General features: G+C 32.4%; 1 protein-coding gene across 1 annotated transcript in view; it reads left to right on the top strand.

Moving 5' to 3' along the window:
* The window catches only part of Cog4 (conserved oligomeric Golgi complex subunit 4), a 50,814-nt gene extending 27,382 nt beyond the window's left edge, over positions 1 to 23,432 (top strand). The window contains exons 6-10 of the mRNA XM_072545846.1: positions 2,892 to 3,000; positions 12,627 to 12,784; positions 18,710 to 18,895; positions 19,301 to 19,521; positions 23,340 to 23,432. Coding sequence (XP_072401947.1) covers positions 2,892 to 3,000; positions 12,627 to 12,784; positions 18,710 to 18,895; positions 19,301 to 19,521; positions 23,340 to 23,382 — 717 coding nt within the window. The 3' untranslated portion in view covers positions 23,383 to 23,432. The remainder of the gene's footprint in view (positions 1 to 2,891; positions 3,001 to 12,626; positions 12,785 to 18,709; positions 18,896 to 19,300; positions 19,522 to 23,339) is intronic.
* The last annotated feature ends 1,030 nt before the right edge of the window (positions 23,433 to 24,462 follow it).

Below are 24,462 nucleotides of genomic sequence, written 5' to 3'. Positions count from 1 at the left end.
TTGGCATAATTATCTGCTTTGTTAGCCCGTATGTCGCATAACTAATGTCCATAAGTAATTTTGCAATTTGAAATTTGAAAATTAATTAATTAATATTTAATTTTGAAAAAAGTTAACTACGATGCTTCACACTCTACCCTAAATGATTTTGTGTTATTATTGTACCAAAAGCACAAGGGATTAAACAAAAATCTTTAATCGCGTTTTTCTCAAAACTCGCTATAGTGGAGATACGGGGTTCTTTCTTAATAGGGCAGTACAATAACATCTGCAAACGATAAAAATCAAAAATAGTTGACCATTTTTATCGCTTGCAGATGTTTTCGTTCCTACTCTTTCCCAAATTTTGTCAACCGAAAAAAATGGGCAAACAAAATTCGGTCAGAATACCAATCAAAACATTTGCAAGCTATAAAAAAATGGTCAATTATTGTCGATTTTTATCCTTTACAGGTTTTCTCATTGGTATTTTTGGCCAAATCTTGTTTTTCATTATTGTCCTTAAGCACTTCCGATGATCTCTGCATCGGTTATTTCACCACATACTGCAACATCTTCATCCACATTAACAAAATCTTCATAAGAGATGGCAGGATCAGAAATGACGTCCCCCCAGCAGTCAACTGAAAGCAGCTCTTCTGTTACAGTGTCGTCTGCGTTCTCCTCCTTTTTTATGAAACCAGTTTTTTTGAAACAGTGTTTGGTCGTTTCGGGTGTTACTTGGTCCCAAGCTTTCTTACACATTCGAGATGCTTGTAGAATGTCTAACTTTATTTTAAGGGAACCGCAATCTTCCGTCAATATGTTTTCAACCAAAACATGTCTGTAAAAATGTTAAGATTTTTTGTGATGCCCTGGTCCATAGGCTGGAGAACTGAAGTCATGTTAGCAGGAAAAAAATTAACTTTTACATTTTCCATCAGTGGGATAGTGTTGTGTGCCGTACAGTTGTCAATAAACAAAATAACTTTTCTTTTATGAACTTTTTGTCTAATTTTTTCCAGCCAGTTCTCGAAAAGATCACTAGTCATCCAAGCTCTTGGGCTGCTCTCATATTCCACTGGTTTTGACTTGACGTTCTTAAAACAACGCGGATTAGCCGACTCGCCAATCATCAGTAGAGGCAGTCTTTCCAATACGTCCATGTTTGCGCCCATTAGGAGAGTGACTCTTTCTTTACTTAGTTTTCCTCCGTGACATTTTTCGTTTTTAAATGCTAGTCAGTTTTGTCAGGAGTGCATTTAAAAAAAGTGACCCGTCTCGTCAACATTGAAGATATATCTTTCATCTATATCCTGAATCATCTTCTCCATTTTTTTTCCATTCGTTGACTTCTTGCTGATTAACGGCCAGACTTTCTCCACAAATGGATTTGAACGAAATTTTTTTGCGTTCTTTGAAACTGTCGAGCCACCCTGTACTCGCCTTACAATTGTTTTTCCCCATTTCAATAGCAAATTGTTCAGCTTTGCTTCTTATAAGGGGACCACTTACGGGAATCTTCTTACCCCTAGCTTGTTTAAACCATTTTAAAACACAACTGTCTAAATTTTGATTTTCTGGCTCCCTTAATCTTTTTCGATCTTTAACGCACTCTCTTTCACTGTTGAGAATTTTTTTTTATTCTTCAAGTAGGTGGATAATGTGTTAGGAGGAATTCCAAAGTCCTTGGCAATCTCAGATTTTTTCTTCGTCCTCTTTTCTACTTCTTTAATTGCCGCTATTTTTTCCGATAACGTCAAAGTTTTGTATGTTCGGAGTTTACCATGCGACGACATCTTTGCTCCATACCAAGTGACATACTGACGTGATTTGCGGTGATTGCAAACCGATTAAATTGCAACGCCAACGCATCTCAACTGAAGAGGCGTGCCGGGTGGGGGAGAATTTAGGTACCAGGTACGGGTACAATGTATAATGGCCTTGAATGCCTTGAAACAAGTGACACGTTAGAATAGGAAAGAATACTAACTCTTTTCGCGGAAATTTCCAGCATGAAATTGGCATTTTTAACTTGTAGAAAATATAATTCGAATTATTCACGACTTTTTACCAGTACTTGTATAGGAAAAGCTAGGGACCAGAATAAAAATTCGAATTAAAGAATATTTCGAATTAGCGAAGTTCGAATTAAGCAGGTTCTCTTGTATATATATATATATATATATATATATATATATATATATATATATATATATATATATATATATATATATATATATATATATATATATATATAAGTAAAAGATGGCATTTCAGTACAATTCGAATTCCACCATTGTTCTACACGTGTTTCGAGTTATTCAACTCCTCATCAGAAAACACTTGTGGGAGTTCAAACTGAAGTTAAATAAAGTCTAGTATTTCGCCGTTATAATTAAAATAACAACCTGGTACGCTAAAAACGGCATCTATACGAGGTAACAAGAAGTCGGGAGACCTATCTTCGATAGCGAAATAGGTGAACCGCCTCTTACTGGAGGCTGTTGAACGACGCTAGAAATAACCTTTTACTCCGACATGCATCTGCAATTCACCCTTGAAAAATACTATCTTTTTTACTTTTTACGTAGAGAAAAGGTGTTAATATATATATATATATATATATATATATATATATATATATATATATATATATATATATATATATATATATACATATACATATACAAAACCGGATGCCTGATAAGGGTAACAACTGCTCAACAAATGCATCATCCTACGTTGATACCAAAATGTTTCTTTTTAAAGAATCTTTTAATACTCATATGTAAAACTCAATAATCGTTTAACATCAATGTGTAAAATATTATTAACAATTTTTAAAAAATATTTCCCTTTATTATTGTGTTTTTCGGTAATTAACTTTTTTATATTCTCTATATTTTCAGGTTGCCCTAAATAATGCTGATAGTAGTATTGAGTATGTGGATGCCTTATGTGAAAATGTTTTAAAAGAAATAGAACAAGCCTTACCAAAGATGAATATAAATGATAGAGGTAAATTTTTAATGTTATCTATAATTTCTTTGGATTTATGGTATATAAACACATATTTCAATTTCGAATAATAATTAGGCTTTATGTATATGTCTATATATATATATATATATATATATATATATATATATATATATATATATATATATATATATATATACAAGAATTACTGGATATTAGTGACTGTCAATATAAACAAACAACACAGTTTATTAGGGTTGTAGTCAGAAAATTGGCCGGGATGATGAAACACTCTTATGACTTTTTGTTTAGCTTTCGGAATGGTTTTATTCCTTTTTCAAGACACTGTAATAAGAAATATTGACAGTTTTTCTTATTACAGTGTCTTGAAAAAGGAATAAAACCATTCCGAAAGCTAGACAAAAAGTCATAAGAGTGTTTCATTAACATCCCGGCCAATTTTCTGACTGCAACCCTAATATACTGTGTTGTTTGTATATATATATATATATATATATATATATATTATTTATCTCTCATGAAACACATTGTATGTTCAACACTTATTTCATCTTCCAAAATTAATTCTACAGACAAATAAATGGTGCTCCAATGGGCTCCCACTTTTGTACCCGATCTTTTGTGTGATCTCTTTTCCGATTAATCAAAGACAACATTCCAAATGAACAACACGGAGTCTATAAAATTTCTCGTGCAGACTGCCCCCGATCCTATATAAGCCCAACCAATCGTAGAATCCAAAATAGGATTTATGAATATTCCATTTCTGTTCGAAATTCCGATTCAATTTCATCTCTAGGTCAACACCATCTTCATACAGGTCACAAAAATGGTTTTAAAAACCCATCCGCTTCTATAAACCAAGAATTATCCGAGAAGCCATAGAAATTGAATAAAGACCAAATTGTCTCAATAAAAGAGATGATGGCATATGGTTACCTTCGACAAAGAGACCTCTCATAAATAAAATATCGTCCGCTCCAACCGCCAAGTAAAATCCTACTGTCAGAAATGTTCACGCCAAGCTCCACCCAAACCACCGTCGACGGTATAAATGAACCGTAATCTGTTCCCAATGGCAGTAATGCATTGGTTAGTGATCATTGACGAAATTTGTGTACAGCCCAACAGCAAATTGTTAAAATTGTTAGCAGGACCCTGGTCTTCCTGGCCTCTCGGCATACGACCGTTAGCTAGCCACTAACCCCTAACTGATAGAGGGCGCCACATATGTAGCATAAATTTGCACTTAACTTTTTTGCTCTTCAAGTTACCTGTATGTGTGATAAAAAATATTAAAGATACATTATTTTATTAAAAAAAGGTATACCTGTTAATAACTTCAAAACTCAACAGTTTTTGAGATAATCGCATTTTACAAATCTGCTGCATAATTCTGATTTAATGCAATTACTCCAGGCAACGAAGGAACAAGAGACAAAAACATCAATACTTCTGAATTTTGGTATAAAATACCTTTAAACAATGTCAATACTTAACGAAATAATAAATAAGATAAATATATCAGCAAGATACCTAATTAATAATAGGATTTGACAAAATAACAGAATAATAGGATTTTACATCAAACATTTTACGTTTTATATTAAATTAAAGTCATAATCAAAACATTTTATTTACAAACCAAATTAAGAAATAGTTAAACTAAATAACATAACTTTTTGTTAAAGTAAGTGTTTGATATATCCACCATTTTCTTTAATTTATTTGTCAGTATATTCCATAAAAGATCGGCTCATATTAAATAGCATCATTGGTTATAAATAAACTGCTGCAGTATTTATTTCTTCCCATACTTGGCTGCAAATGTTTATAGGATTCTTATAGACACGTTTTAATGCGCTCCATACACCAAAATCAAGTGGATTAAATTCTGGGCCACGTGGTGGCTATAATGTGTAATTGATAGATATATTCTTTTGGATGCATATCCAAATCTTATGGTATATTATGGAACTACATCTTATTTGTAACAGATGTTGATTAATGTATTAAACTGTGATGTATCTCGTTTATTGGTTACTTATATACACACGGAATAACGTATCGATGACATTACTTATTATTATGACCATTATAATTTACTAACGCACTGATATTATGCTGAACTAAATTGCCTGTGTGTTTACTATATTTATAACAATATCGGTTATTAGGCCAACGATGATGTTATTGTAAAAATTCTTTAAAGTCTTTAAGGTTAGATTTGTAGCAAAAGTATTATGAAACAAGACACATATGTGTTATTCAGTATCTGTGCTCTAGTTTCTAATTGTCCTGATAAAAATGGGTGAACAAGTTACGTAATGAATAATAAGTATTCTTTTGAGATTTTTTATGAATTAACTACAATACAACGCCAGTGTAGGAACTTAAGAAGCGATAGAAAACGGAAATTGTAAACATGATGACGGCCAACGTCTGAATACGGACCCGGCACCTAAAGAAGAAGATGAAAGCTTTTCTCCAATAAGACATTTAGCAGCATAACAAAGCATTTTGTGATGTTACATTATTATCTTTGAGTTGTTTTAATAAGAATAAACTATTAATTATGCTTATCCACAGGTATTCAGTGCTTTACCGCAAAAACATCACAACTAAGAATTATTATGCAGATGACTTATAAAATGCGATTATCTCGAAAACGGTGAATTTTGAAGTTATAACAGGTATAACTTTTCTTTGTTAGAGTAATGTATCTTTAATATTTTTTAACACAAATAGAGATAACTTAAAAAACAAAAAAGTTAAGCGCAAATTTATGCCACATATGTGGCACCCTTTATCAGTTACATTAAAGTGTGTATAAAATTATAATAATAATCCTACTCAACAGCATATAATTGTAAATTTTTGTCCATAAATATTTACAAACGTAGAATTTTAAATTTCCACTTTAACGTCCTGTATCTTTCTTAATATCAACATCTTATTAAAGCAAGTTGGCTTAAATCGTAATATATATATATATATATATATATATATATATATATATATATATATATATATATATATAGCAAAAAATACGACCGTTGATTGAATTTAAATTATATTCAATGGTTGAATAGCAGAGGTTTTATCGGTCAATAATTGCCAAATAAAAGTCGTCAACTACTTTATTGATTTATTCGAATACGTTTCGCTTTTATTTTTAAAAGCATCATCAGTTCACTACAAATATAAAAGATTTTAGAATATAAGTTAACAATCAACAGGGTTTATACTTACAAAAACAATTTGTAGGGTTTTTTAGATGTTATAAAAACTCTACGATAACTTCAACATTAACGATTAACAACTAAACGAGAGAAACGAAACAAAAAAATACAAGAAAAACTGTAAGAATACTAATTCATTTGATTTTAACCGATGGCTTCATTTGAATGTTGGTTTAAGCTCTTTCGAGGGTCAAACCACACTAATCTTTTCGATTGTTTTCTATCAACTCTAGGATGTCATAATTTTCACATGTGGCTTATTGTCGTACATGTGTTTCTCTGGAATGTAGCAAGCAGGCACGATTCTTGAGGGAATTAGCCGGCGGAACAGGGACAGACCTTTTTAAAAAGGATTCATTTATTCCTTTTTCTTTAAAAAACAACCAAACAAAAAAAATGGAAGGAAGAATGGGAATGAAGTTACTGTCTTGTAAGGGGTTTTTTTTATTTGTATATTGACTGATAAAACCTCTGCTATTCAACCATTGAATATAATTTAAAATATATATATATATATATATATATATATATATATATATATATATATATATATATATATATATATATATATATATATATATATATATGTAAATACTTTTTTCTTTTTGGGTGTGGTAGTCAATAAAAAATAGAGCTTTGCTAAGGCGTACTATTTATTCTGAATCCAAGCTTTCGGTGGTTTTTTGCCACCTTTATCAAGGTCTACAAAGAAAATTACTATGAAGTAACAAACTGAATGGTGCCAAAAAGGCTGTAAAAAACTATAAAAAACTTACCCGAATGTAAGATTCGTGGCATAAACAACAACGTTAAATAACATGATAAAACTGAGGTTGCAACTAAACTTAAATATGTTACTGTTAAAAAACACTTTAAAAATTACTAAAAACGTTAAAAGTTAAAAACAAAATGTAGGACGACATGTTGAAAACAGTCGTCGTTGCAGGCTTGATTTCAGTCACATTTCACGAGCAGAAAGAGAAAGTGAGTGGATAATTATTGTTTAAATAGTTTGGAGAAAATACAAAAAACAACTTTGAAAATAACGTCTAACAGAATACTGTTAGTGAATTTTTAGTACTGCCAACTGTATTACCAACTTGAAATTAAGCGGGAAATTAAAAATGTAAATTATAACATAAGCAATCGAAAGAAAATAGTATTTAGTAAATAGGTTTAGAAAAAACAACTCAAAACAAAACAAAACTGAATTAGTAATTGCAGTTTGATCGTAAATATTCAATTAATAATGATATTTCAAAAAAGGAAAGAACCAAAGAAAACTCTGAGATGCAAAATAGCTCAGTCAAAAGTCAATATAAAATTGTAAATTTTGCTAAGATTCTGGATCTCAGATCTCTTATTAAGATTGTTATTATCACTCTTGCTGATATGTACCATCTCTAAGAAAGTTCTCTTGAATTTATTTTTCTCTCTGGCTAATATTTTTACATTGTTGAAATCTATCTTATGGTCTAGATCGATAGTATGCTCTGCCAAAGCACAAGTAGGTTTGTTTAATCTACAATCACTCTTATGAGAAATAATACGGCTAGACAGATTCCTTCCAGTTTCACCAATGTACGTGGATGGACATTCAGTACATTGAATGCAATAAACAACATCTGTAGTCTCTAGAGTGGTTAGGGGTTGTTTTATTTTGCTATACAGCTGACGTATGGTTTTGATGTTCTTGTTAGCTATTTTGATATTCTTAAAGTCTTTAAAAATCTTAGTGAGTTCAACGGTTAGTTTCGGAATATATGGAAGGGCATAAAAATACACACTTGTTGGAGCAGAAATATTTTGTGCTGAGGGCACTGATTGTGACATAGTAAGTATGTTGTTTCTATTAACAAAGGGGACATTAAAAATTAATTTATTTATCAGTCTTAGAGGATATGAATTTTCAACAAAAATATTGCGTAAGAGGTTGAGATCATGTTGGAGATAATCCGGATGAGACAACCTTTTGACACGTTCTTTCATCGCTAGGACTAAATTAGTTTTCATCCTCGGGGGGTGGTAGGAGTGGTAGCTTATGAATCTATTGCTACATATGGGTTTTCTATACCATTGTGTTTTCACAACATTATCCTCACATCTATGCAAACTCATGTCAAGGAAAGGTAAAGATCCCTCCCGCTCCTCCTCGCATGTGAATTGCAAGTGTGGGTTTTGTTGGTTGAAAACATTTAACGTAGAGTGTATGGAGTCTGCAGGTAGTGCCAAGATTAAGTCATCCACATATACTGCAGACTCCATACACTCTACGTTAAATGTTTTCAACCAACAAAACCCACACTTGCAATTCACATGCGAGGAGGAGCGGGAGGGATCTTTACCTTTCCTTGACATGAGTTTGCATAGATGTGAGGATAATGTTGTGAAAACACAATGGTATAGAAAACCCATATGTAGCAATAGATTCATAAGCTACCACTCCTACCACCCCCCGAGGATGAAAACTAATTTAGTCCTAGCGATGAAAGAACGTGTCAAAAGGTTGTCTCATCCGGATTATCTCCAACATGATCTCAACCTCTTACGCAATATTTTTGTTGAAAATTCATATCCTCTAAGACTGATAAATAAATTAATTTTTAATGTCCCCTTTGTTAATAGAAACAACATACTTACTATGTCACAATCAGTGCCCTCAGCACAAAATATTTCTGCTCCAACAAGTGTGTATTTTTATGCCCTTCCATATATTCCGAAACTAACCGTTGAACTCACTAAGATTTTTAAAGACTTTAAGAATATCAAAATAGCTAACAAGAACATCAAAACCATACGTCAGCTGTATAGCAAAATAAAACAACCCCTAACCACTCTAGAGACTACAGATGTTGTTTATTGCATTCAATGTACTGAATGTCCATCCACGTACATTGGTGAAACTGGAAGGAATCTGTCTAGCCGTATTATTTCTCATAAGAGTGATTGTAGATTAAACAAACCTACTTGTGCTTTGGCAGAGCATACTATCGATCTAGACCATAAGATAGATTTCAACAATGTAAAAATATTAGCCAGAGAGAAAAATAAATTCAAGAGAACTTTCTTAGAGATGGTACATATCAGCAAGAGTGATAATAACAATCTTAATAAGAGATCTGAGATCCAGAATCTTAGCAAAATTTACAATTTTATATTGACTTTTGACTGAGCTATTTTGCATCTCAGAGTTTTCTTTGGTTCTTTCCTTTTTTGAAATATCATTATTAATTGAATATTTACGATCAAACTGCAATTACTAATTCAGTTTTGTTTTGTTTTGAGTTGTTTTTTCTAAACCTATTTACTAAATACTATTTTCTTTCGATTGCTTATGTTATAATTTACATTTTTAATTTCCCGCTTAATTTCAAGTTGGTAATACAGTTGGCAGTACTAAAAATTCACTAACAGTATTCTGTTAGACGTTATTTTCAAAGTTGTTTTTTGTATTTTCTCCAAACTATTTAAACAATAATTATCCACTCACTTTCTCTTTCTGCTCGTGAAATGTGACTGAAATCAAGCCTGCAACGACGACTGTTTTCAACATGTCGTCCTACATTTTGTTTTTAACTTTTAACGTTTTTAGTAATTTTTAAAGTGTTTTTTAACAGTAACATATTTAAGTTTAGTTGCAACCTCAGTTTTATCATGTTATTTAACGTTGTTGTTTATGCCACGAATCTTACATTCGGGTAAGTTTTTTATAGTTTTTTACAGCCTTTTTGGCACCATTCAGTTTGTTACTTCATAGTAATTTTCTTTGTAGACCTTGATAAAGGTGGCAAAAAACCACCGAAAGCTTGGATTCAGAATAAATAGTACGCCTTAGCAAAGCTCTATTTTTTATTGACTACCACACCCAAAAAGAAAAAAGTATTTACATATATTTTTTCCAAACTAGTCAAAAAACTTTGGACTACTTTTTCTTATATATATATATATATATATATATATATATATATATATATATATATATATATGTATGTATATAAATAACTATAATAATATACTATAAATTACTTATAAATTAGAAAAGCAGTTAACTATATTATTAGTCCAGGCGGTATCTGTTCTAAAACACCCTCACTTGAGTGAATCACATATAGTATTTTTCATATAAAAATGCGTGCACGTCACAATTTATATAAAGTGATGTCACTTATATTTAAAATTTCCAGAACGTCAACCTTAGAATTCAAATTTTCATAACACAGCTAATAATACGAAACCCATACGGAACTGCTCAATCTTTCATAGGCGTCAACATGGTATAATAATCAGAAAAATTTAATCATCATTATATTTTGAATTTTAGAATTATATTGATTAAATAACCAAAAACATTTGTTATTATTACTAATATAAATTTTATGAAATAACTCTAAGTCTAATATTCTACAAAATAATAATTTTAATTAAATATATTATACAATTGTACGCAACTGATATGGGAATACTTCAAATTTTTTGACAGTTCAGCGTGTGGTAAAATTGTTTAAAGTGTTGCCGCTTTTTTAGAGTAAGAATTTTGTTTATGTTTTGATTTCTTACACAATTTGATCATAATATATTAATAAATTGTATTTATAAATACATATTAAATTTAGATTAATAGCTTTAAAAACTAATTATTGTTGTGTATTGTGATTGTGCTATGCCAAAACAACTAAATCATCTGTAGAAAGCTAATAAGCTTTCATATAACATAGATTATTTTGAACAAGAAATAATAACGGGACGTTTTTATTATTAATGCTCTAAAAGTGGTAAGTTTCAAATTTAGAATATATAATTTTGTATTAAAATATTTTCTTATGTATTTTAGTGTGTTGCAGTAATCTTAAAACTAAGTGTATTTACTGTTAATATAATAGTTACAAATAGTTGACATTGTGATGGGTAGCTCTTTTGGGGAGACAGACTCAGTAAAACACAGGTTGAAATAAAAAAATAACTCCATTAATTTAGCATATATACAATAAATAAAATAAAATGAATGCTACGCCGTACATACAATAAATAAAAATGAAGTGAAGTCTACGTCCCCGTCTGGGTCCCGCGATGAATGAACTCCCCGGCGAACGTCTATAAAAGAAAAAGAAATTAATTATTACTAATAAAGAAATGAAATAGGTGAAGTCGATCACACGCAGACTTATGCTCGCTTCCGCTTCAATTCAGCGGGAGCTCCGAACGCACTCGCAAATAAAATATTCGGCTGTGCAGACCCACGGTAATGTTCAATACACAGTATAGATGGGTTCCGCTTGGTAAAGGCCGGAGTACGATCCTCAATACGGAAATCTCCCTGTCCGGGTTGGCTCGCAGGTTCACTACACCGGCGAGTCAGGGAGCCTAGAGCGCTAGCTACAAAACTGTCTAATTCCGCTACTCACACGCCTTAAATAGTCGTTCCGAATCCCACTTCGTCGTCTCGTTGTAGAAGTGGATGCGCAAATATTGACACTCCCACGGTTCGAACTGTTAAACGATCAGAACATCGTTACAACATTTTAAAAATTCCTCACTGACTAACCATTCTGATGTTTTGGCAACGCTGTGGGGTTCTGACGTCGTAAATCTTGAATGACGTGCACGCATTTTTATAAGAAAAATACTATATAACCATAGTTTTTTGCTTGAATCACTTTGAAATATTATTAGAAATGATAGTTTAACTATGCGTAAACTTCAAAAGGTGGGCGAAATTTTTTATTAAACAATTTGAGAAAAATGCAATGTTATTTCTCCTTTTCGTTGATATATATATGGGCAGCTATAACTAAAAAAAATTGTAACATTAACAATAACAATTTAAAAAGGGTCAAAAATTAAAGTTTTTTCAGATATTTAAGAGCCGCATAGAACTTTCAAAAATCACCCAGAAATTCCTTAAAATATTATAAAAAAAAACATTATACAAAATTTCAGCACAATCGGTCAAGTACAAAATAATTTTATTAAAATCTAAAATCTAAATTTTTTTAAAAAAGTTAACAAAAAATTTTTTTTTAAACTTTACAGAGCCAACAAAAATAGTTTTAAATACATGAAAGTTTTTTACTGCACTTTTTTTTTCTTTATTATTTTTTATCTTAATTATGTGTTCACAGTGTCGTTACATGTGTTTACTGCATACTGTTATTTATATTACTAACCTAAACTAACATGCTTCTTTACAACAAACAGTACGAAAAAATAGCGGATAATAACGCATGCGCATAAAAAATTGTGATGAAAAGACCTATTAGGAGAAATTACCTGCTTCACAATGTGAGGGCACTACAGTAAACCTCTTGACATAGAGACGAGATTTGTGTTGCTGTTTGAAACATTTTATATTTCGATTATATTTAACCATGTCCCTATTATGTTATCTCCCATTTCTTTTTTAAGGTAAGCTCGAAAGCTGTTTGTCAGGATTATCATCAGTGACAACGAATCTAAAAGATATAATCGATTATGGTATACAACAACTACGATCATCTGCCATTAAACCGAGAGTAAATCCATGGGTTGACCAGTTTTTGAGTATAAGCCATCATTTGACAGATGTAAGTGCAATTTCTAAATCGAATTCATTTATAATTTGTTTATTTGTATGGTTGTTTGGCATTTAATATCACATCGAAAAATATCTGAATCCATAAAAATTTAAAAAAACAATTTTTTATATTCAGGATGTGGGTTTCATAACTAATAATTCAAGTGTAAAGTGGATGGGACCGTCAAATTAATTGTCCAATAATTATTATTGGAGTCTTTTTGTAGATTTACACTCATAATTATTGAGTTTTAGTCTTCGAATTATGCTTTTATAAGAAAGGCCTAGGCGTAATCTGTTTACACATAGAGTTAAACCGTAATATTTATATTTAAACCGAACTATGTGCACAGTTATATCCAAATTTAATTGTATTCGGTTATAAGAAATTTAGTTACAAAAATGTAAATTTAATATATATTTATTATTGTCTAGAAAATAGGCAATTCAATCTGCCGTATGTACTAACAATAGCTTATAAACTATAAAATAAAACTAAATAAACTATAAAAACTAAATAAACTATAAAAATAAAACTGTAAAATAGCTTAAGTTAACAAATTGATTTATATATTCTCTGGGACAAATTCTCTTCCAACAAATATTACCAATACAGTATTAACATACTGCAGCACAGCACAGCTTATAGATGCGCATTTTTTTAAACCGTCTGTTGCAAACCAGTCCTTCTGCACCCAGTTTGCTGATTGTTCATATTCGGTGATTCTGGAACCCTTCTAGCTTGTACAAGTCTAGAGGATGGGTCACGCGATAGTCTCCGAAAAGTGTTTTCCGTCTGCGATCTAATGCCCCGCACTCATACAAGATATGGTTGACTATTTCTGGCCCTCTGCTACAGAGTCTGCAGCTTAAGTCTCCATTCAACAGTACCATTGTATGCAGGTATACCTTGACTGGCGCATGTCCAGTAAGGAAATCTGTTATGACTCCGAACTGGTTTCTGCTTTGTTTGTTTGTTGTTGTTTTTAGTAATACTACAGCCTTATTAGCACATGTTTATCCAATATAAATTTTGCCATGTGCATGAACGGGTTTATTTTTCCAGTGACAGTTATGTCGTCTTCAGATCCAGGCTTTTTTCGAGTCACGGGCGATTCTTTTTGGTACTCCTGTGAGGTCTGGATCGAAATATTTTGTAGTATATGTGTTACGGATAAGCATCGAAATCGGGTAAACATATTTTTACCCGAATATTTTGCGTATTATCCAAATGAGCTGGATAATAGGCAAAGGAGATTGGTAACTTCTTGGTTTATGTTGGTCATTGTGTATATATATATATATATATATATATATATATATATATATATATATATATATATATATATATATATATATATCCAATGTCAAATGGATAAAGCAGTACATATTAAGCTTTGGTATAAATAACACTACTTATGTTTAAACGTCATTTGAATTCTTTTCTTTATTCAGAATCTACTACAGAAATTATAGTCCGAAAAGTTATAACTAAGCATTGAGAACTTGATAGAACTAACAGCGATAAAAATCATATTTATTTTTACTCCAAACTAGAAACGGATATTTATTTGAACTTTATAATATAGTTTTGCCTGATAAAACCAGAATCCAACGAAATATTCACAAATATGTAGCTTTATTCACTCTGTTTGGGTAATTCAAACTCTATTCGGGTAATTCTAGTAGTATTCAATATTCGTGTTTTAACCGTAACATTCCATAAAGAAGTCATAAAAATAGTAAATTTGCCTTTAATGACTATAAAAAACAATACACCGCAAAACAAAAAAAAAATAAGTTAATAAAATTAAAGGCAATAGCCCAGCTCACTATAACGTAAACTAAAAGGGTATTGGAAATCAATAACACCACAAGTTCCAAGGAAGTTTGGCAAATAGAGGCAGAGGACTTTTATTAAAGACTTAAAACGACAAAATAAAATTATATCCACAGATGAAGATATTGCAAACATTCTAGCCGATTTTTACGGAAACCTCTCTAGCGACAAAAATCCCCTGGTGGACTTTTTACAACCGAAAAAATCATCTGAAACCTCTTAAGAATGAAATCCTAATGTAGCAGTTAATAGCAACCTTACATTTCAAGATTTTAATACAAAACATTCAAACCTTAAAAATTCTAGTCCTGGACCCGAAGATATCCCAACAATATTTCTAAAACATCTTCCTCGCCTTCTTCTATTCTTTTTCTTTTTATGTAGACATGATTGTCTGTTTTTTAATGTGCCTTCAGTAAGTTGTCATTTCATTGGTTTCGAGGTCTTCCTACTGATCGTCTTCCTATTGAGGAACCGCCTCGTGCCGTCTTTACTACTCTATTTGTTGTCATTTGGCTTATATGATCGTTCCATTCTACTCTTCTATTCCTTACCCAGTGCTTGATGTTCTCCATTTTGCATCTACGTCGTATATCTGTACTTCCAGCTCTTTTCCGTAGTGTTTTACCATTAATTTTTCATTGTGTTTTCATCTCTGCTGTTTCTAACATCCTTTTTGTCTTTTCTGTCAGGTCGTGTTTCTGCCACGTATTTTCCTGAATCAGTCAAATATCATTTACTTGATATATTTAGGTGATTTACTTGCATTTCGCTAAAGCGACATGCTTAGTGGAAGTGGGTTCAGATCCTGGTCCGGTGTACGGAAAAATAAACAGGCTAACGTTGTAATTTAAAACTCTTAATGAGTCTGCTACTTAGACTAGAATATGCTGGTGTCTGATCCGCCTATAGTGAAGTAGTACGGAAAGACATACGAGCTTGCCGCTTGATGATACTCCTCCATAGATCCCACCGGAAGGGCGTGACGCCTAACAAACCAGTGAGTATGTACACATATCGTCTTTAACTCCTACTTTGTTTACAATGATCTATTTTAAACTCTCGTTTCTCCAGCTGATTTATGGTCAATTAGTTATGGTACCCCGTATAAGATTTGTGATAGTTGATATTTTGTGTAAAATTGGAATTAATTACTTTATCATAATTATCAATATATAATCATAACTTATCATAATTATCAAAATTATATGCGAAGTTGATGATAGATTAGGTAAAGATCTTCTAGATGCTATAGAATACTGTAATGTAGAATATTTAAACGACGGGTCTCCCATTCTTGCTATTTCCAATAAACCATTTGTTCCCGAGATATTGCCTCTTACTTTCGTTGGAATACTCTACAAGAACCTCATGGATCTAATCATGTGCCAATTATTTTTTCATCACAAAATTTCTCCGCAACAGAAGCCACATCCAGTAGAAAACATAGAATATGGAACCTTAGCAGAGCCAGTTGGATGATGTATACCAGTACTATGAAAACAATGAAAATACCATTAATCTACGAAGAATTGTTGACAAATAATATAAACCAGGCAGCCAACGTCGCTATCCCAAAACATTCTTCCATTAAAGAAAAAAAACAAAGGTCATATTCCGAAACCATGGTGGAACATTGTAAGTTAGCGGCTGAAAATAGAAAACATGCGTTTATTAATTATAAACAGAATCCAACGCTCCAAAACCTAATGGAGTATAAACGACTAGATGTTATTGCAAAGAAAATCTTCAAACAGAAGAAAAAGAAGAATTGGATTGATTTTTGCGAAAGCCTAAACTCAAGAACACCAATAAAAGATGTCTGGCGAAAAGTTAATTGTTTTAAAAACCGCAAACAAGCCAACAAAGTACCTATTGATCCAGAAGATACATGTTTGCAGGAATTTCACAGAAAAATTACCCCGGCATGGGTTCTAAATGACGACACTGTACAAGAACATATCCAAACAGTACCCAGACAAAACCACAATTTTGACGAAAATTTTCATCTATGCGATGCATCGAGCCCTTGAACAAAGAAATAATACTTCTCCAGGTATTGGCAATGTGTCATATTCGCTGTTATACAACTTACCGATAGAATATAAAATTTCACTAGTAAATATTTTCAACAATATTTAGACAAATAAGACACCAGTACCAAATAGTTGGAAAGACTACCTGGTAATTCCGATTAAAACACCTGGCAGACCAGAACGTGATCCAAGTTCTTACCGACCTATCTCCTTATCTGCATGTCTTTTAAAAACATTTGAAAGAATAATTAAAAATATATTTGAACATTGGCTACAACTCGATGGCATACTTCCAAGTTCCCAATATGGTTTTCGCAAGTCTAGGTCCACTCAAGATGCAACTTTGTTAGTTCCACAAGGCAATCTTAATGTGGGAAAATATTAAGTATCTTGATACCTATCTAGACAGGAAATTGTTATGGAAAGGTCACATTCATCAAATTGTTGAAAAATCAGACAACTCAATGAACATTTTAAGAGCTTTCTGTAAAACAAATTAGGGAGCAAACCCAAATATTGCTTTGATGTTTTACCGTAATATGATCAGGCCGACTTTCGACTATAACTGTTATTTATTTGGATAAGCGGCCGATACACATCTAAACAAACTTAAAGTTCAAACAAATAAATGCCTGAGATTATGCCTAGGTTATTTACAATCCACGCCAATCTAAATAATGGAAAATGAAGCGGTGTAACCTCCATTGTGTTTACGCCGCCAATTCCTTAGCGACAAATTTACATTCCCAATTATGTCCAAACATTGTAAATACCTTCAAGATCTTCATGAGCTATCAGTTTTGGACCTCACCCTTAGCTACTGGAGAACTAAAAAATCTATACCTTTGGTAGAAAGCTATTTAAGTACGGTAAAATATAACGATATTCTCTATAAAAGCCAAATTCCACCCCACTACGGTGAAATGGCAAAAACACTATTTTCTAGAAAGGTTGAAATATGTTACTGAAACTCATATTTACTCCCAAATATGTTTGATATAATTATTAAAGAAAAATGAACAAATTATCATTTACATTTTTAATTATGGGTCAAAAGATGCAAATGGAACGAGCTGTGCAATGTTCCACGAAAATAAAAATTACCATTACCAGTATAGCTTGCCCAGTGAATTCTTAATATACACAGCAGAAATGATGACAATAATGTTTGCTTTTCAGTAATGGCCATTCGGTAATAAAAGGCAATGAAATTGTTGACAATTTGGCTAAATCGGCATATATGCTTGGAGAAAAAGTAAACAAAAATTTAATTCCAGCGACAGATATTGACACCGTTAGTAGACAAAAACTTAAAAATAATTGGCATTTACATTACAGAGAATGTAAGACTGGCTTAAACTTCTATCATTATAACCCTAGGATACCCTCAAGAAGATGGTTTTAAACAGAATCTAATCGACATTTTATAAAGACCATCAATCGTCTGAGAGCAAATCATGCTCTTACGCCATCTTACATGCATGGAATTGGCACATCAAATACTCCCAATTGTACTTGTGGCAAAATAGGCGATCTAACACATATTATATTAGAATGTGATTTACAATTTAATAATATAAACAAACTTTATAAGGAATTAATAAATTCTAAGTGTTGTTTTCCAATAAACCTTAATCTTTTAATATTTTCAAATAATATGGAAATTCTTCATTGCATTTACAAACATGTTAAAATATGTAAATACAAGTTGTAAATAGTATTAATATAATGTAATTAGTATTTACAAGTTGTAAATAGTATATAGGCATAATCTGTTAATATGGCTTGACTGTTTGGTCAAGTTTTAGGAGATATTCGTTGGACTTTTCGAGTATGAATTTGTATCATCAGCCCGAGTGTCTGATGAAGCTGGGATACTGAAATAAGTCATAACACTCGGGATGAGTCATAACACATAACACTAATTGATTCGAGCACGGAAAGTTTAACGAATTTGTCCTCCTAGGCCATATATTTGGCCATTTAATTAAATATATATATATACATATATATATATATATATATTTATAGTACATATACATATTTTAATTTTTTTCAGGACGAACTATCAGCGTATGAAGCAGGTGAATCATTTGTTCAAACATTAATAATGAATTTAGAAACGTTACTTTCATCATTTAAGGATATTCTAACGAGTTCCAATTATGATACGTTTACGCAAGTTCTTACTACCGAAGTAACACAAAGATTGGAAAAAGTTGTCATGAAAAGTAGTTTTAACAGGGTAAGGTACATAATAGGTAACATATCCTAAATCTCATGCATACCCACAACCCAATACACACATATTCACAAACTTCAACCAAATGCAAACTTATATGCATATATAGGATATCACACGAACAAATTGTATATATTGACACGTACTTACTATACCAAATCTTATATATCTGCTAGTTCCAAAATATCAGATCCTATCTGATTAGTTTCTTGTTATAATATATTGCTTGTGCTTATCGCTCTTATAGCTCCATTAAAGTACTTAAATAGTAATTGCCGTTCACATTCAATATTGCAATATTGTATTTTTAATGGTCAATTTTGCTTTAGCATTTCTTCAGCTACCATTTTTTTTTGTTAATACACATGAATGTTTAAACAATAATTATTACACCTTTTTCTCTTTCAGTTAGGCGGTCTCGTGCTTGACAAAGAGGTAAGATCTTTAGCAGGTTATATTACGGCAGCAACTTCGTGGTCTGTTAGAGATAAATTTGCAAGGTTGACACAAATAGCTACTGTCCTAAATTTAGAACAAGTAAACGAGATACACGATTATTGGGGTAATCACGATAGTGCCCTTACTTGGAGGCTCACTCCTTCGGAGCTGAGAACTGTTATGTCTTTGAGGTAAGTTTAACATTTTATTCAAGTTTACTTTTCACTGGGAAATAAAGAAGTGAATTAAAACTAATAGTATTATAATACGAATACCTTTTTCATGATACCCATTCCAGGATTCTGGAAGTCTGTACCAGCTTGTTCAGGTCTAGAGGATGCCGCCTGCAATCTAATGACTTGCAGTCATGCAAGATATGGTTGACTATTGTAGGTCCTCTGTTACAAAGTCTGCAGTTTAAGTCTCCGTGAAACAGTCTGTTATGAATTTGAGCTGATTTCTGTTTGTTTTCTGCAGTAGTTCAGTTCTGTTAGCACATGTACGACCTATATACATGTTCTCAAATGTTTGGGTATATTTTCGCAGTGAGAGTTATGTTGCCTTCGGATCCAGGCTTCTTTCCGTCCGAGGACGATGCTTTGGATCGCGGACCCAAGTAATTTGTAGCTGATCTTCTTCCTGTAAATTAATTATCATTGCCGTGTATTTCCCAATATTAAGTAACACTGTTATGTCGCGCCAGTGTGTTGACTTTCTCTCTGTCTTCTCACACTAGCTTAGAATCAATACATCTTAAAAGCCTCCGTGGCTGCTTAGCCATCTGTGCATATTGATCAGCTTCAGTTCGAAAAGCCTCATGTTGATATCTCTTACGCAGTGAAATACATAGTATATATACAAATACAAGTATATTCTCCTAATAGAATAGAAATGTTTCAATTTCCACGACTACTGAATATTCCTGCACGCGTCCCATCTGCAGTTTTAGACCCGAATGTCTACTTAGAAAGGTACTTCGGGCCTATATCGTAGTACTTTATGCTCAGAAATCATCATCCGTTCGATATCCCTGCTTTCATTTATGGTGTTACTATGTCCTGATCTAAGCGTTTCGTTGCTCAGGTTTTCTCACAATCTATAATATCCTTTTCTCGCCTCCCCCTTATAATTATGTTTAAAGGAGGGAGGTCCAATAGGGCCTCCATAGATCCTACTAGTATGCCCCTCATATCATGTGTGATTCTAAGGCAAGAAAGTCTTTACACCTTGCTTAGTTTAAGAATGGTATTTTTTTTGCTGCATCTGTACGCATCATGCCACTAATGGATATGTGATTGTTGGTTTTACCATCCTGTTATAAATCCAGTGTAACAAGTTTGGTGTTAAATCCCACATTTTTCCATGAGTGCGTCTGGCTACCATTAACGTAGTTATACCGCTCTCTTGGTTATTCGTTCTATCTGCTGATTCCAAGTAAGTATCGAGTTTAATAATATTACCCCAAGATACTTTACTTCATTTACCAGATTTAAATGTGTACCATCAATCACTTTAAATTCCTTCTTCTGGTAAATTTCATAGTTTTGCACGTCTTTGGGCTTATGTTAATCCCTACATTTGAAGTCCATTGTGTGACTACAGCCAGATGCTGAGTCTATAACCAGATTACACAAGAGACGAGATAAGACTTCCCACTGCGGATAGCCTCTGGCTACTTGTGCTTACACTGTATCCTTCAGTAACGTTGCTTATATCACGGCTCCTCAGCATGCAATCTATGCATCTGCAGCTTGATTCATATATTCCTTTAAGACGAATAGCCCTTGTGATTGCTTCGAGGGAGGTGTTGCCTAATGTTTCCTCTATATCGAGACATGCATCCAACATCACTGTACAGTGGTACAGTACCGCTTCCGTAGAGAGTCCTGCTGAACACGCATATCCCTGATATATCGAACTTTCAACCAATACACGAACTCTAATCTGCATATCGAGCAGTTTTTCTAGAACTTTCAGTATAAATGATATCAGATTTATTGGCCTCGGGGACTTAGCTTTTTCTTGTTCGGTTTTGCCACGTTTGGGCACAGTATGTGGCTAAAGATTCTTTTATCATTAAACTGTGTATATGTTTGGATATAAAAGCCACCCTTATGAGCCTTCTGAAAAGTTCTTTCAGGGTTTATTCGCCATTCTGACTATATTTACCTGACTTCTTTTCGAGTGACGGAATGACAAAGGATATGACGGTCCTTTGAGAGAACTTTATGGAACCTTGACATTTCCGCAGTTTGTTCTATCTCGTCGTAATGTCTTCCCTACAATTCTATTTTTGCTCTTTCCTTTCTATGCTCATTAGACAAGACACCTCATCTGATACATGTTCAGTTATAACGGATTTTAGACTATAAAGGTTTCTTAAAGTTAAAAGGCGAAAAGTGGGAAGAAAATAGACACTCTAACAACTGAAAAAGGCTGAAAGGAAAAATGAAATAAGTATCAAGGTTAAAAAATAAATAGAAACGCTAGAGAACTTGGTACAGACGGACGTTGAAGTATCATGGACTGCTGAAAAAACCAAAATAACAAAGATACAAGAAGACGACATCGGGTTCATGAAAAACAACAGCAAACAAGAATGACTAACCCAAGAGATCATGGGACCTCATGGACGTAAGACTAATATATAAAAAACCCAATAGAATACAAACGAGTCAATAAAATCATTAGAAAAAAGTGCATAGAAGCTAAAGAAAACTGGATTTCAACCAAATGCCTAGAAATTAAACAACTTCAGGAAAGATAAGGTACCTTTAATGTCCTTAAAAAAGTGAAAGAAATGACAGGTAGACACAGAAAGAGACAAGAAACAATATTAAGATATAATTATAGGTACAAGGATACAGAAGACAAACTGGAGAGACGGAAAGAATACATTCAGACACTTTTTGACGATGACAGACCTTGTTCTCCACCATCCACGGATAATCGAATAAATGAAAAAGGTCCAAAAATAACAGAAGAAGAAGTTATTTATGCAGTTAAAGCTCAGAAGAACGGAAAAGCCACGTGTCCCGGCAATATCAATGTCGTAGTACTACTTAAATTGGCAGGCAACGAAAGTAAAAGTCTCGACTTAATAATAGCACTATTCAATAAGATATATGACACAGGTAAAATACCATCAGACTGGCTAAAATCAACATTCGTAACATTACTAAAAAATCCAATGCCTCACACTGCGATGACTATAGAATATTAAGCATGATGTCTCATGTCCTTAAAACTTCTCTCAGAATTATTCATACACGAATTTACGTCCGAAGATATACGAATCTGTAATATTGTTTAATCTATATTCACAAAAGAATTAGACGAAGTTAAAGCTGGAATCAAGATTAACGGAACCAGCGTAGACAACATCAGGCACGCTGCTGATACTGCCCTAATAGCAAGTAACGCACAATAACTACAAAATATAATAAATGCGGTAGTTCCTCGTAGCGAAATGTTCAATTTACATCTAAACGTTTCCAAAACTAAAATTCTAGTATTTTCAAAGATACCAACAAACGTACATTTGTATACCAAGGGACAAATAATAGAACAGGTAACTTCTATAAAATATTTGCCAGCAAATATCAACAGCCAGTCTAACTCAAAAAAAATCCTATCAAGAATCAAACCTAGTCTAGGAAATTATTGAACTTATGAACACGATAGATAAAACCAATAGTATCAGGCTTTTTTTTATTTAATTAATTGAGTATTTAATTAATTAAGGCTAAATTGATTATGAAAGAATGGAAAAGAAAAGTATTTTTGAAATGTAGTAATTTTTTTACAAAGTTTCAAAATACTTTTATTTTCCATTATTTCATTTTACATTTAGATTTTTTTCTAGGTTGTATGTTTGTATGATTAGGTTCTTCTTGTGATTTGACTATAGTTATATAAGCTTAGTGTTCAATCGTAAATTGTCTTCAGTTTGCGTACATTTTTTTTGTTTTAGCCGTAGAAGTGAATTAGACTGCCTTTTTATTTTCAGGTCCGATTTTAAAGTTGAGGAAATAAGAAGACTAAAATTATAATTTTATTAGAAACGTGATATTAATTATAATAAATGTTTTATGTAAGTAAATTACTTTTTTTGAATATTTTCCTTTTCCTCCCCTAACAGAATATAGATGCAGTTAATGGAACACTAAAAACTGACTCACTGGTTAGATAAACGTAATAGCCAGTATGACTATATATTTTTTAGAGAATCTAGCAACAAGCAGGTCGAAAAATTTCTAAAAACTACCAAATGATACTACGCATGCGCCATTGCAAAAAAATCTGACATGAGAACTAACAGTAACGCCCTCTATTACAAATACGCAGTTTGAATGATAAATTGGTATTATATAAATTATAGATCGTATTACGTACTTATTTTCCGTTTATTTTTTTCATACTTTTTTACTAAGAAACCAGGAATCTTGTCAATTTCCTTTGAAATCTTTTTCAAATTCAAAATGATTGGTTCTTGGTATGCATAATCAGAGAAATATTTTGATTTTAAAACCTATTCCTATCCCTGGTTTTAATTCTATCCGAAAAGATTCGTTCACATTTAACAATAGATACTGGAAGAGAACTCTCTTTATTTTATCGACACTTCTCTCGAAAATAACCTATACTGAAATATTATTAACAGTTGGTACAATAAGGCATTTAAGGAATGTACTGATAAATGTCTCTGTCTGTAAAAACTACTGGAATTTACTAAATATTTTTTCCCTACTAAAAATTTTTAATTTATGTACAACATTTCTAGCTCCAAGTTACTGCCTCTGCGTTTGGCAACCAGTGCCGATTTTTTTATACATATCCGGTTTTTTATACATATAAGTTACATATTAGGTTACCTACATTTTTTTGGAGTCTGGTTTTTTGTTTTTAATTACTAATTGGGATTCATGTTTCATCTCGAGGTGCATTGACTACTTGAGTTACTGTAGGTGATTTCGCTTGGCACTGGATTTTCGATTGAAGTCCAGATTACGACCCACAGCTCATCCAAATTAGACTCGGTGCCAACTCGGAAAGCGAATTCCGCCTTTCTAAAATATCCTTCCTAGAGTATTGTTAGGAACACTCTTACGATATTTGATAATACATATTAC

Source organism: Diabrotica undecimpunctata, chromosome 1 (genome assembly GCF_040954645.1).
Source record: "Diabrotica undecimpunctata isolate CICGRU chromosome 1, icDiaUnde3, whole genome shotgun sequence".
NCBI lineage: Eukaryota > Metazoa > Arthropoda > Insecta > Coleoptera > Chrysomelidae > Diabrotica > Diabrotica undecimpunctata.
Note: the sequence above shows the minus strand (reverse complement) of the source record. Positions and strands in the feature narration are given on the sequence as shown.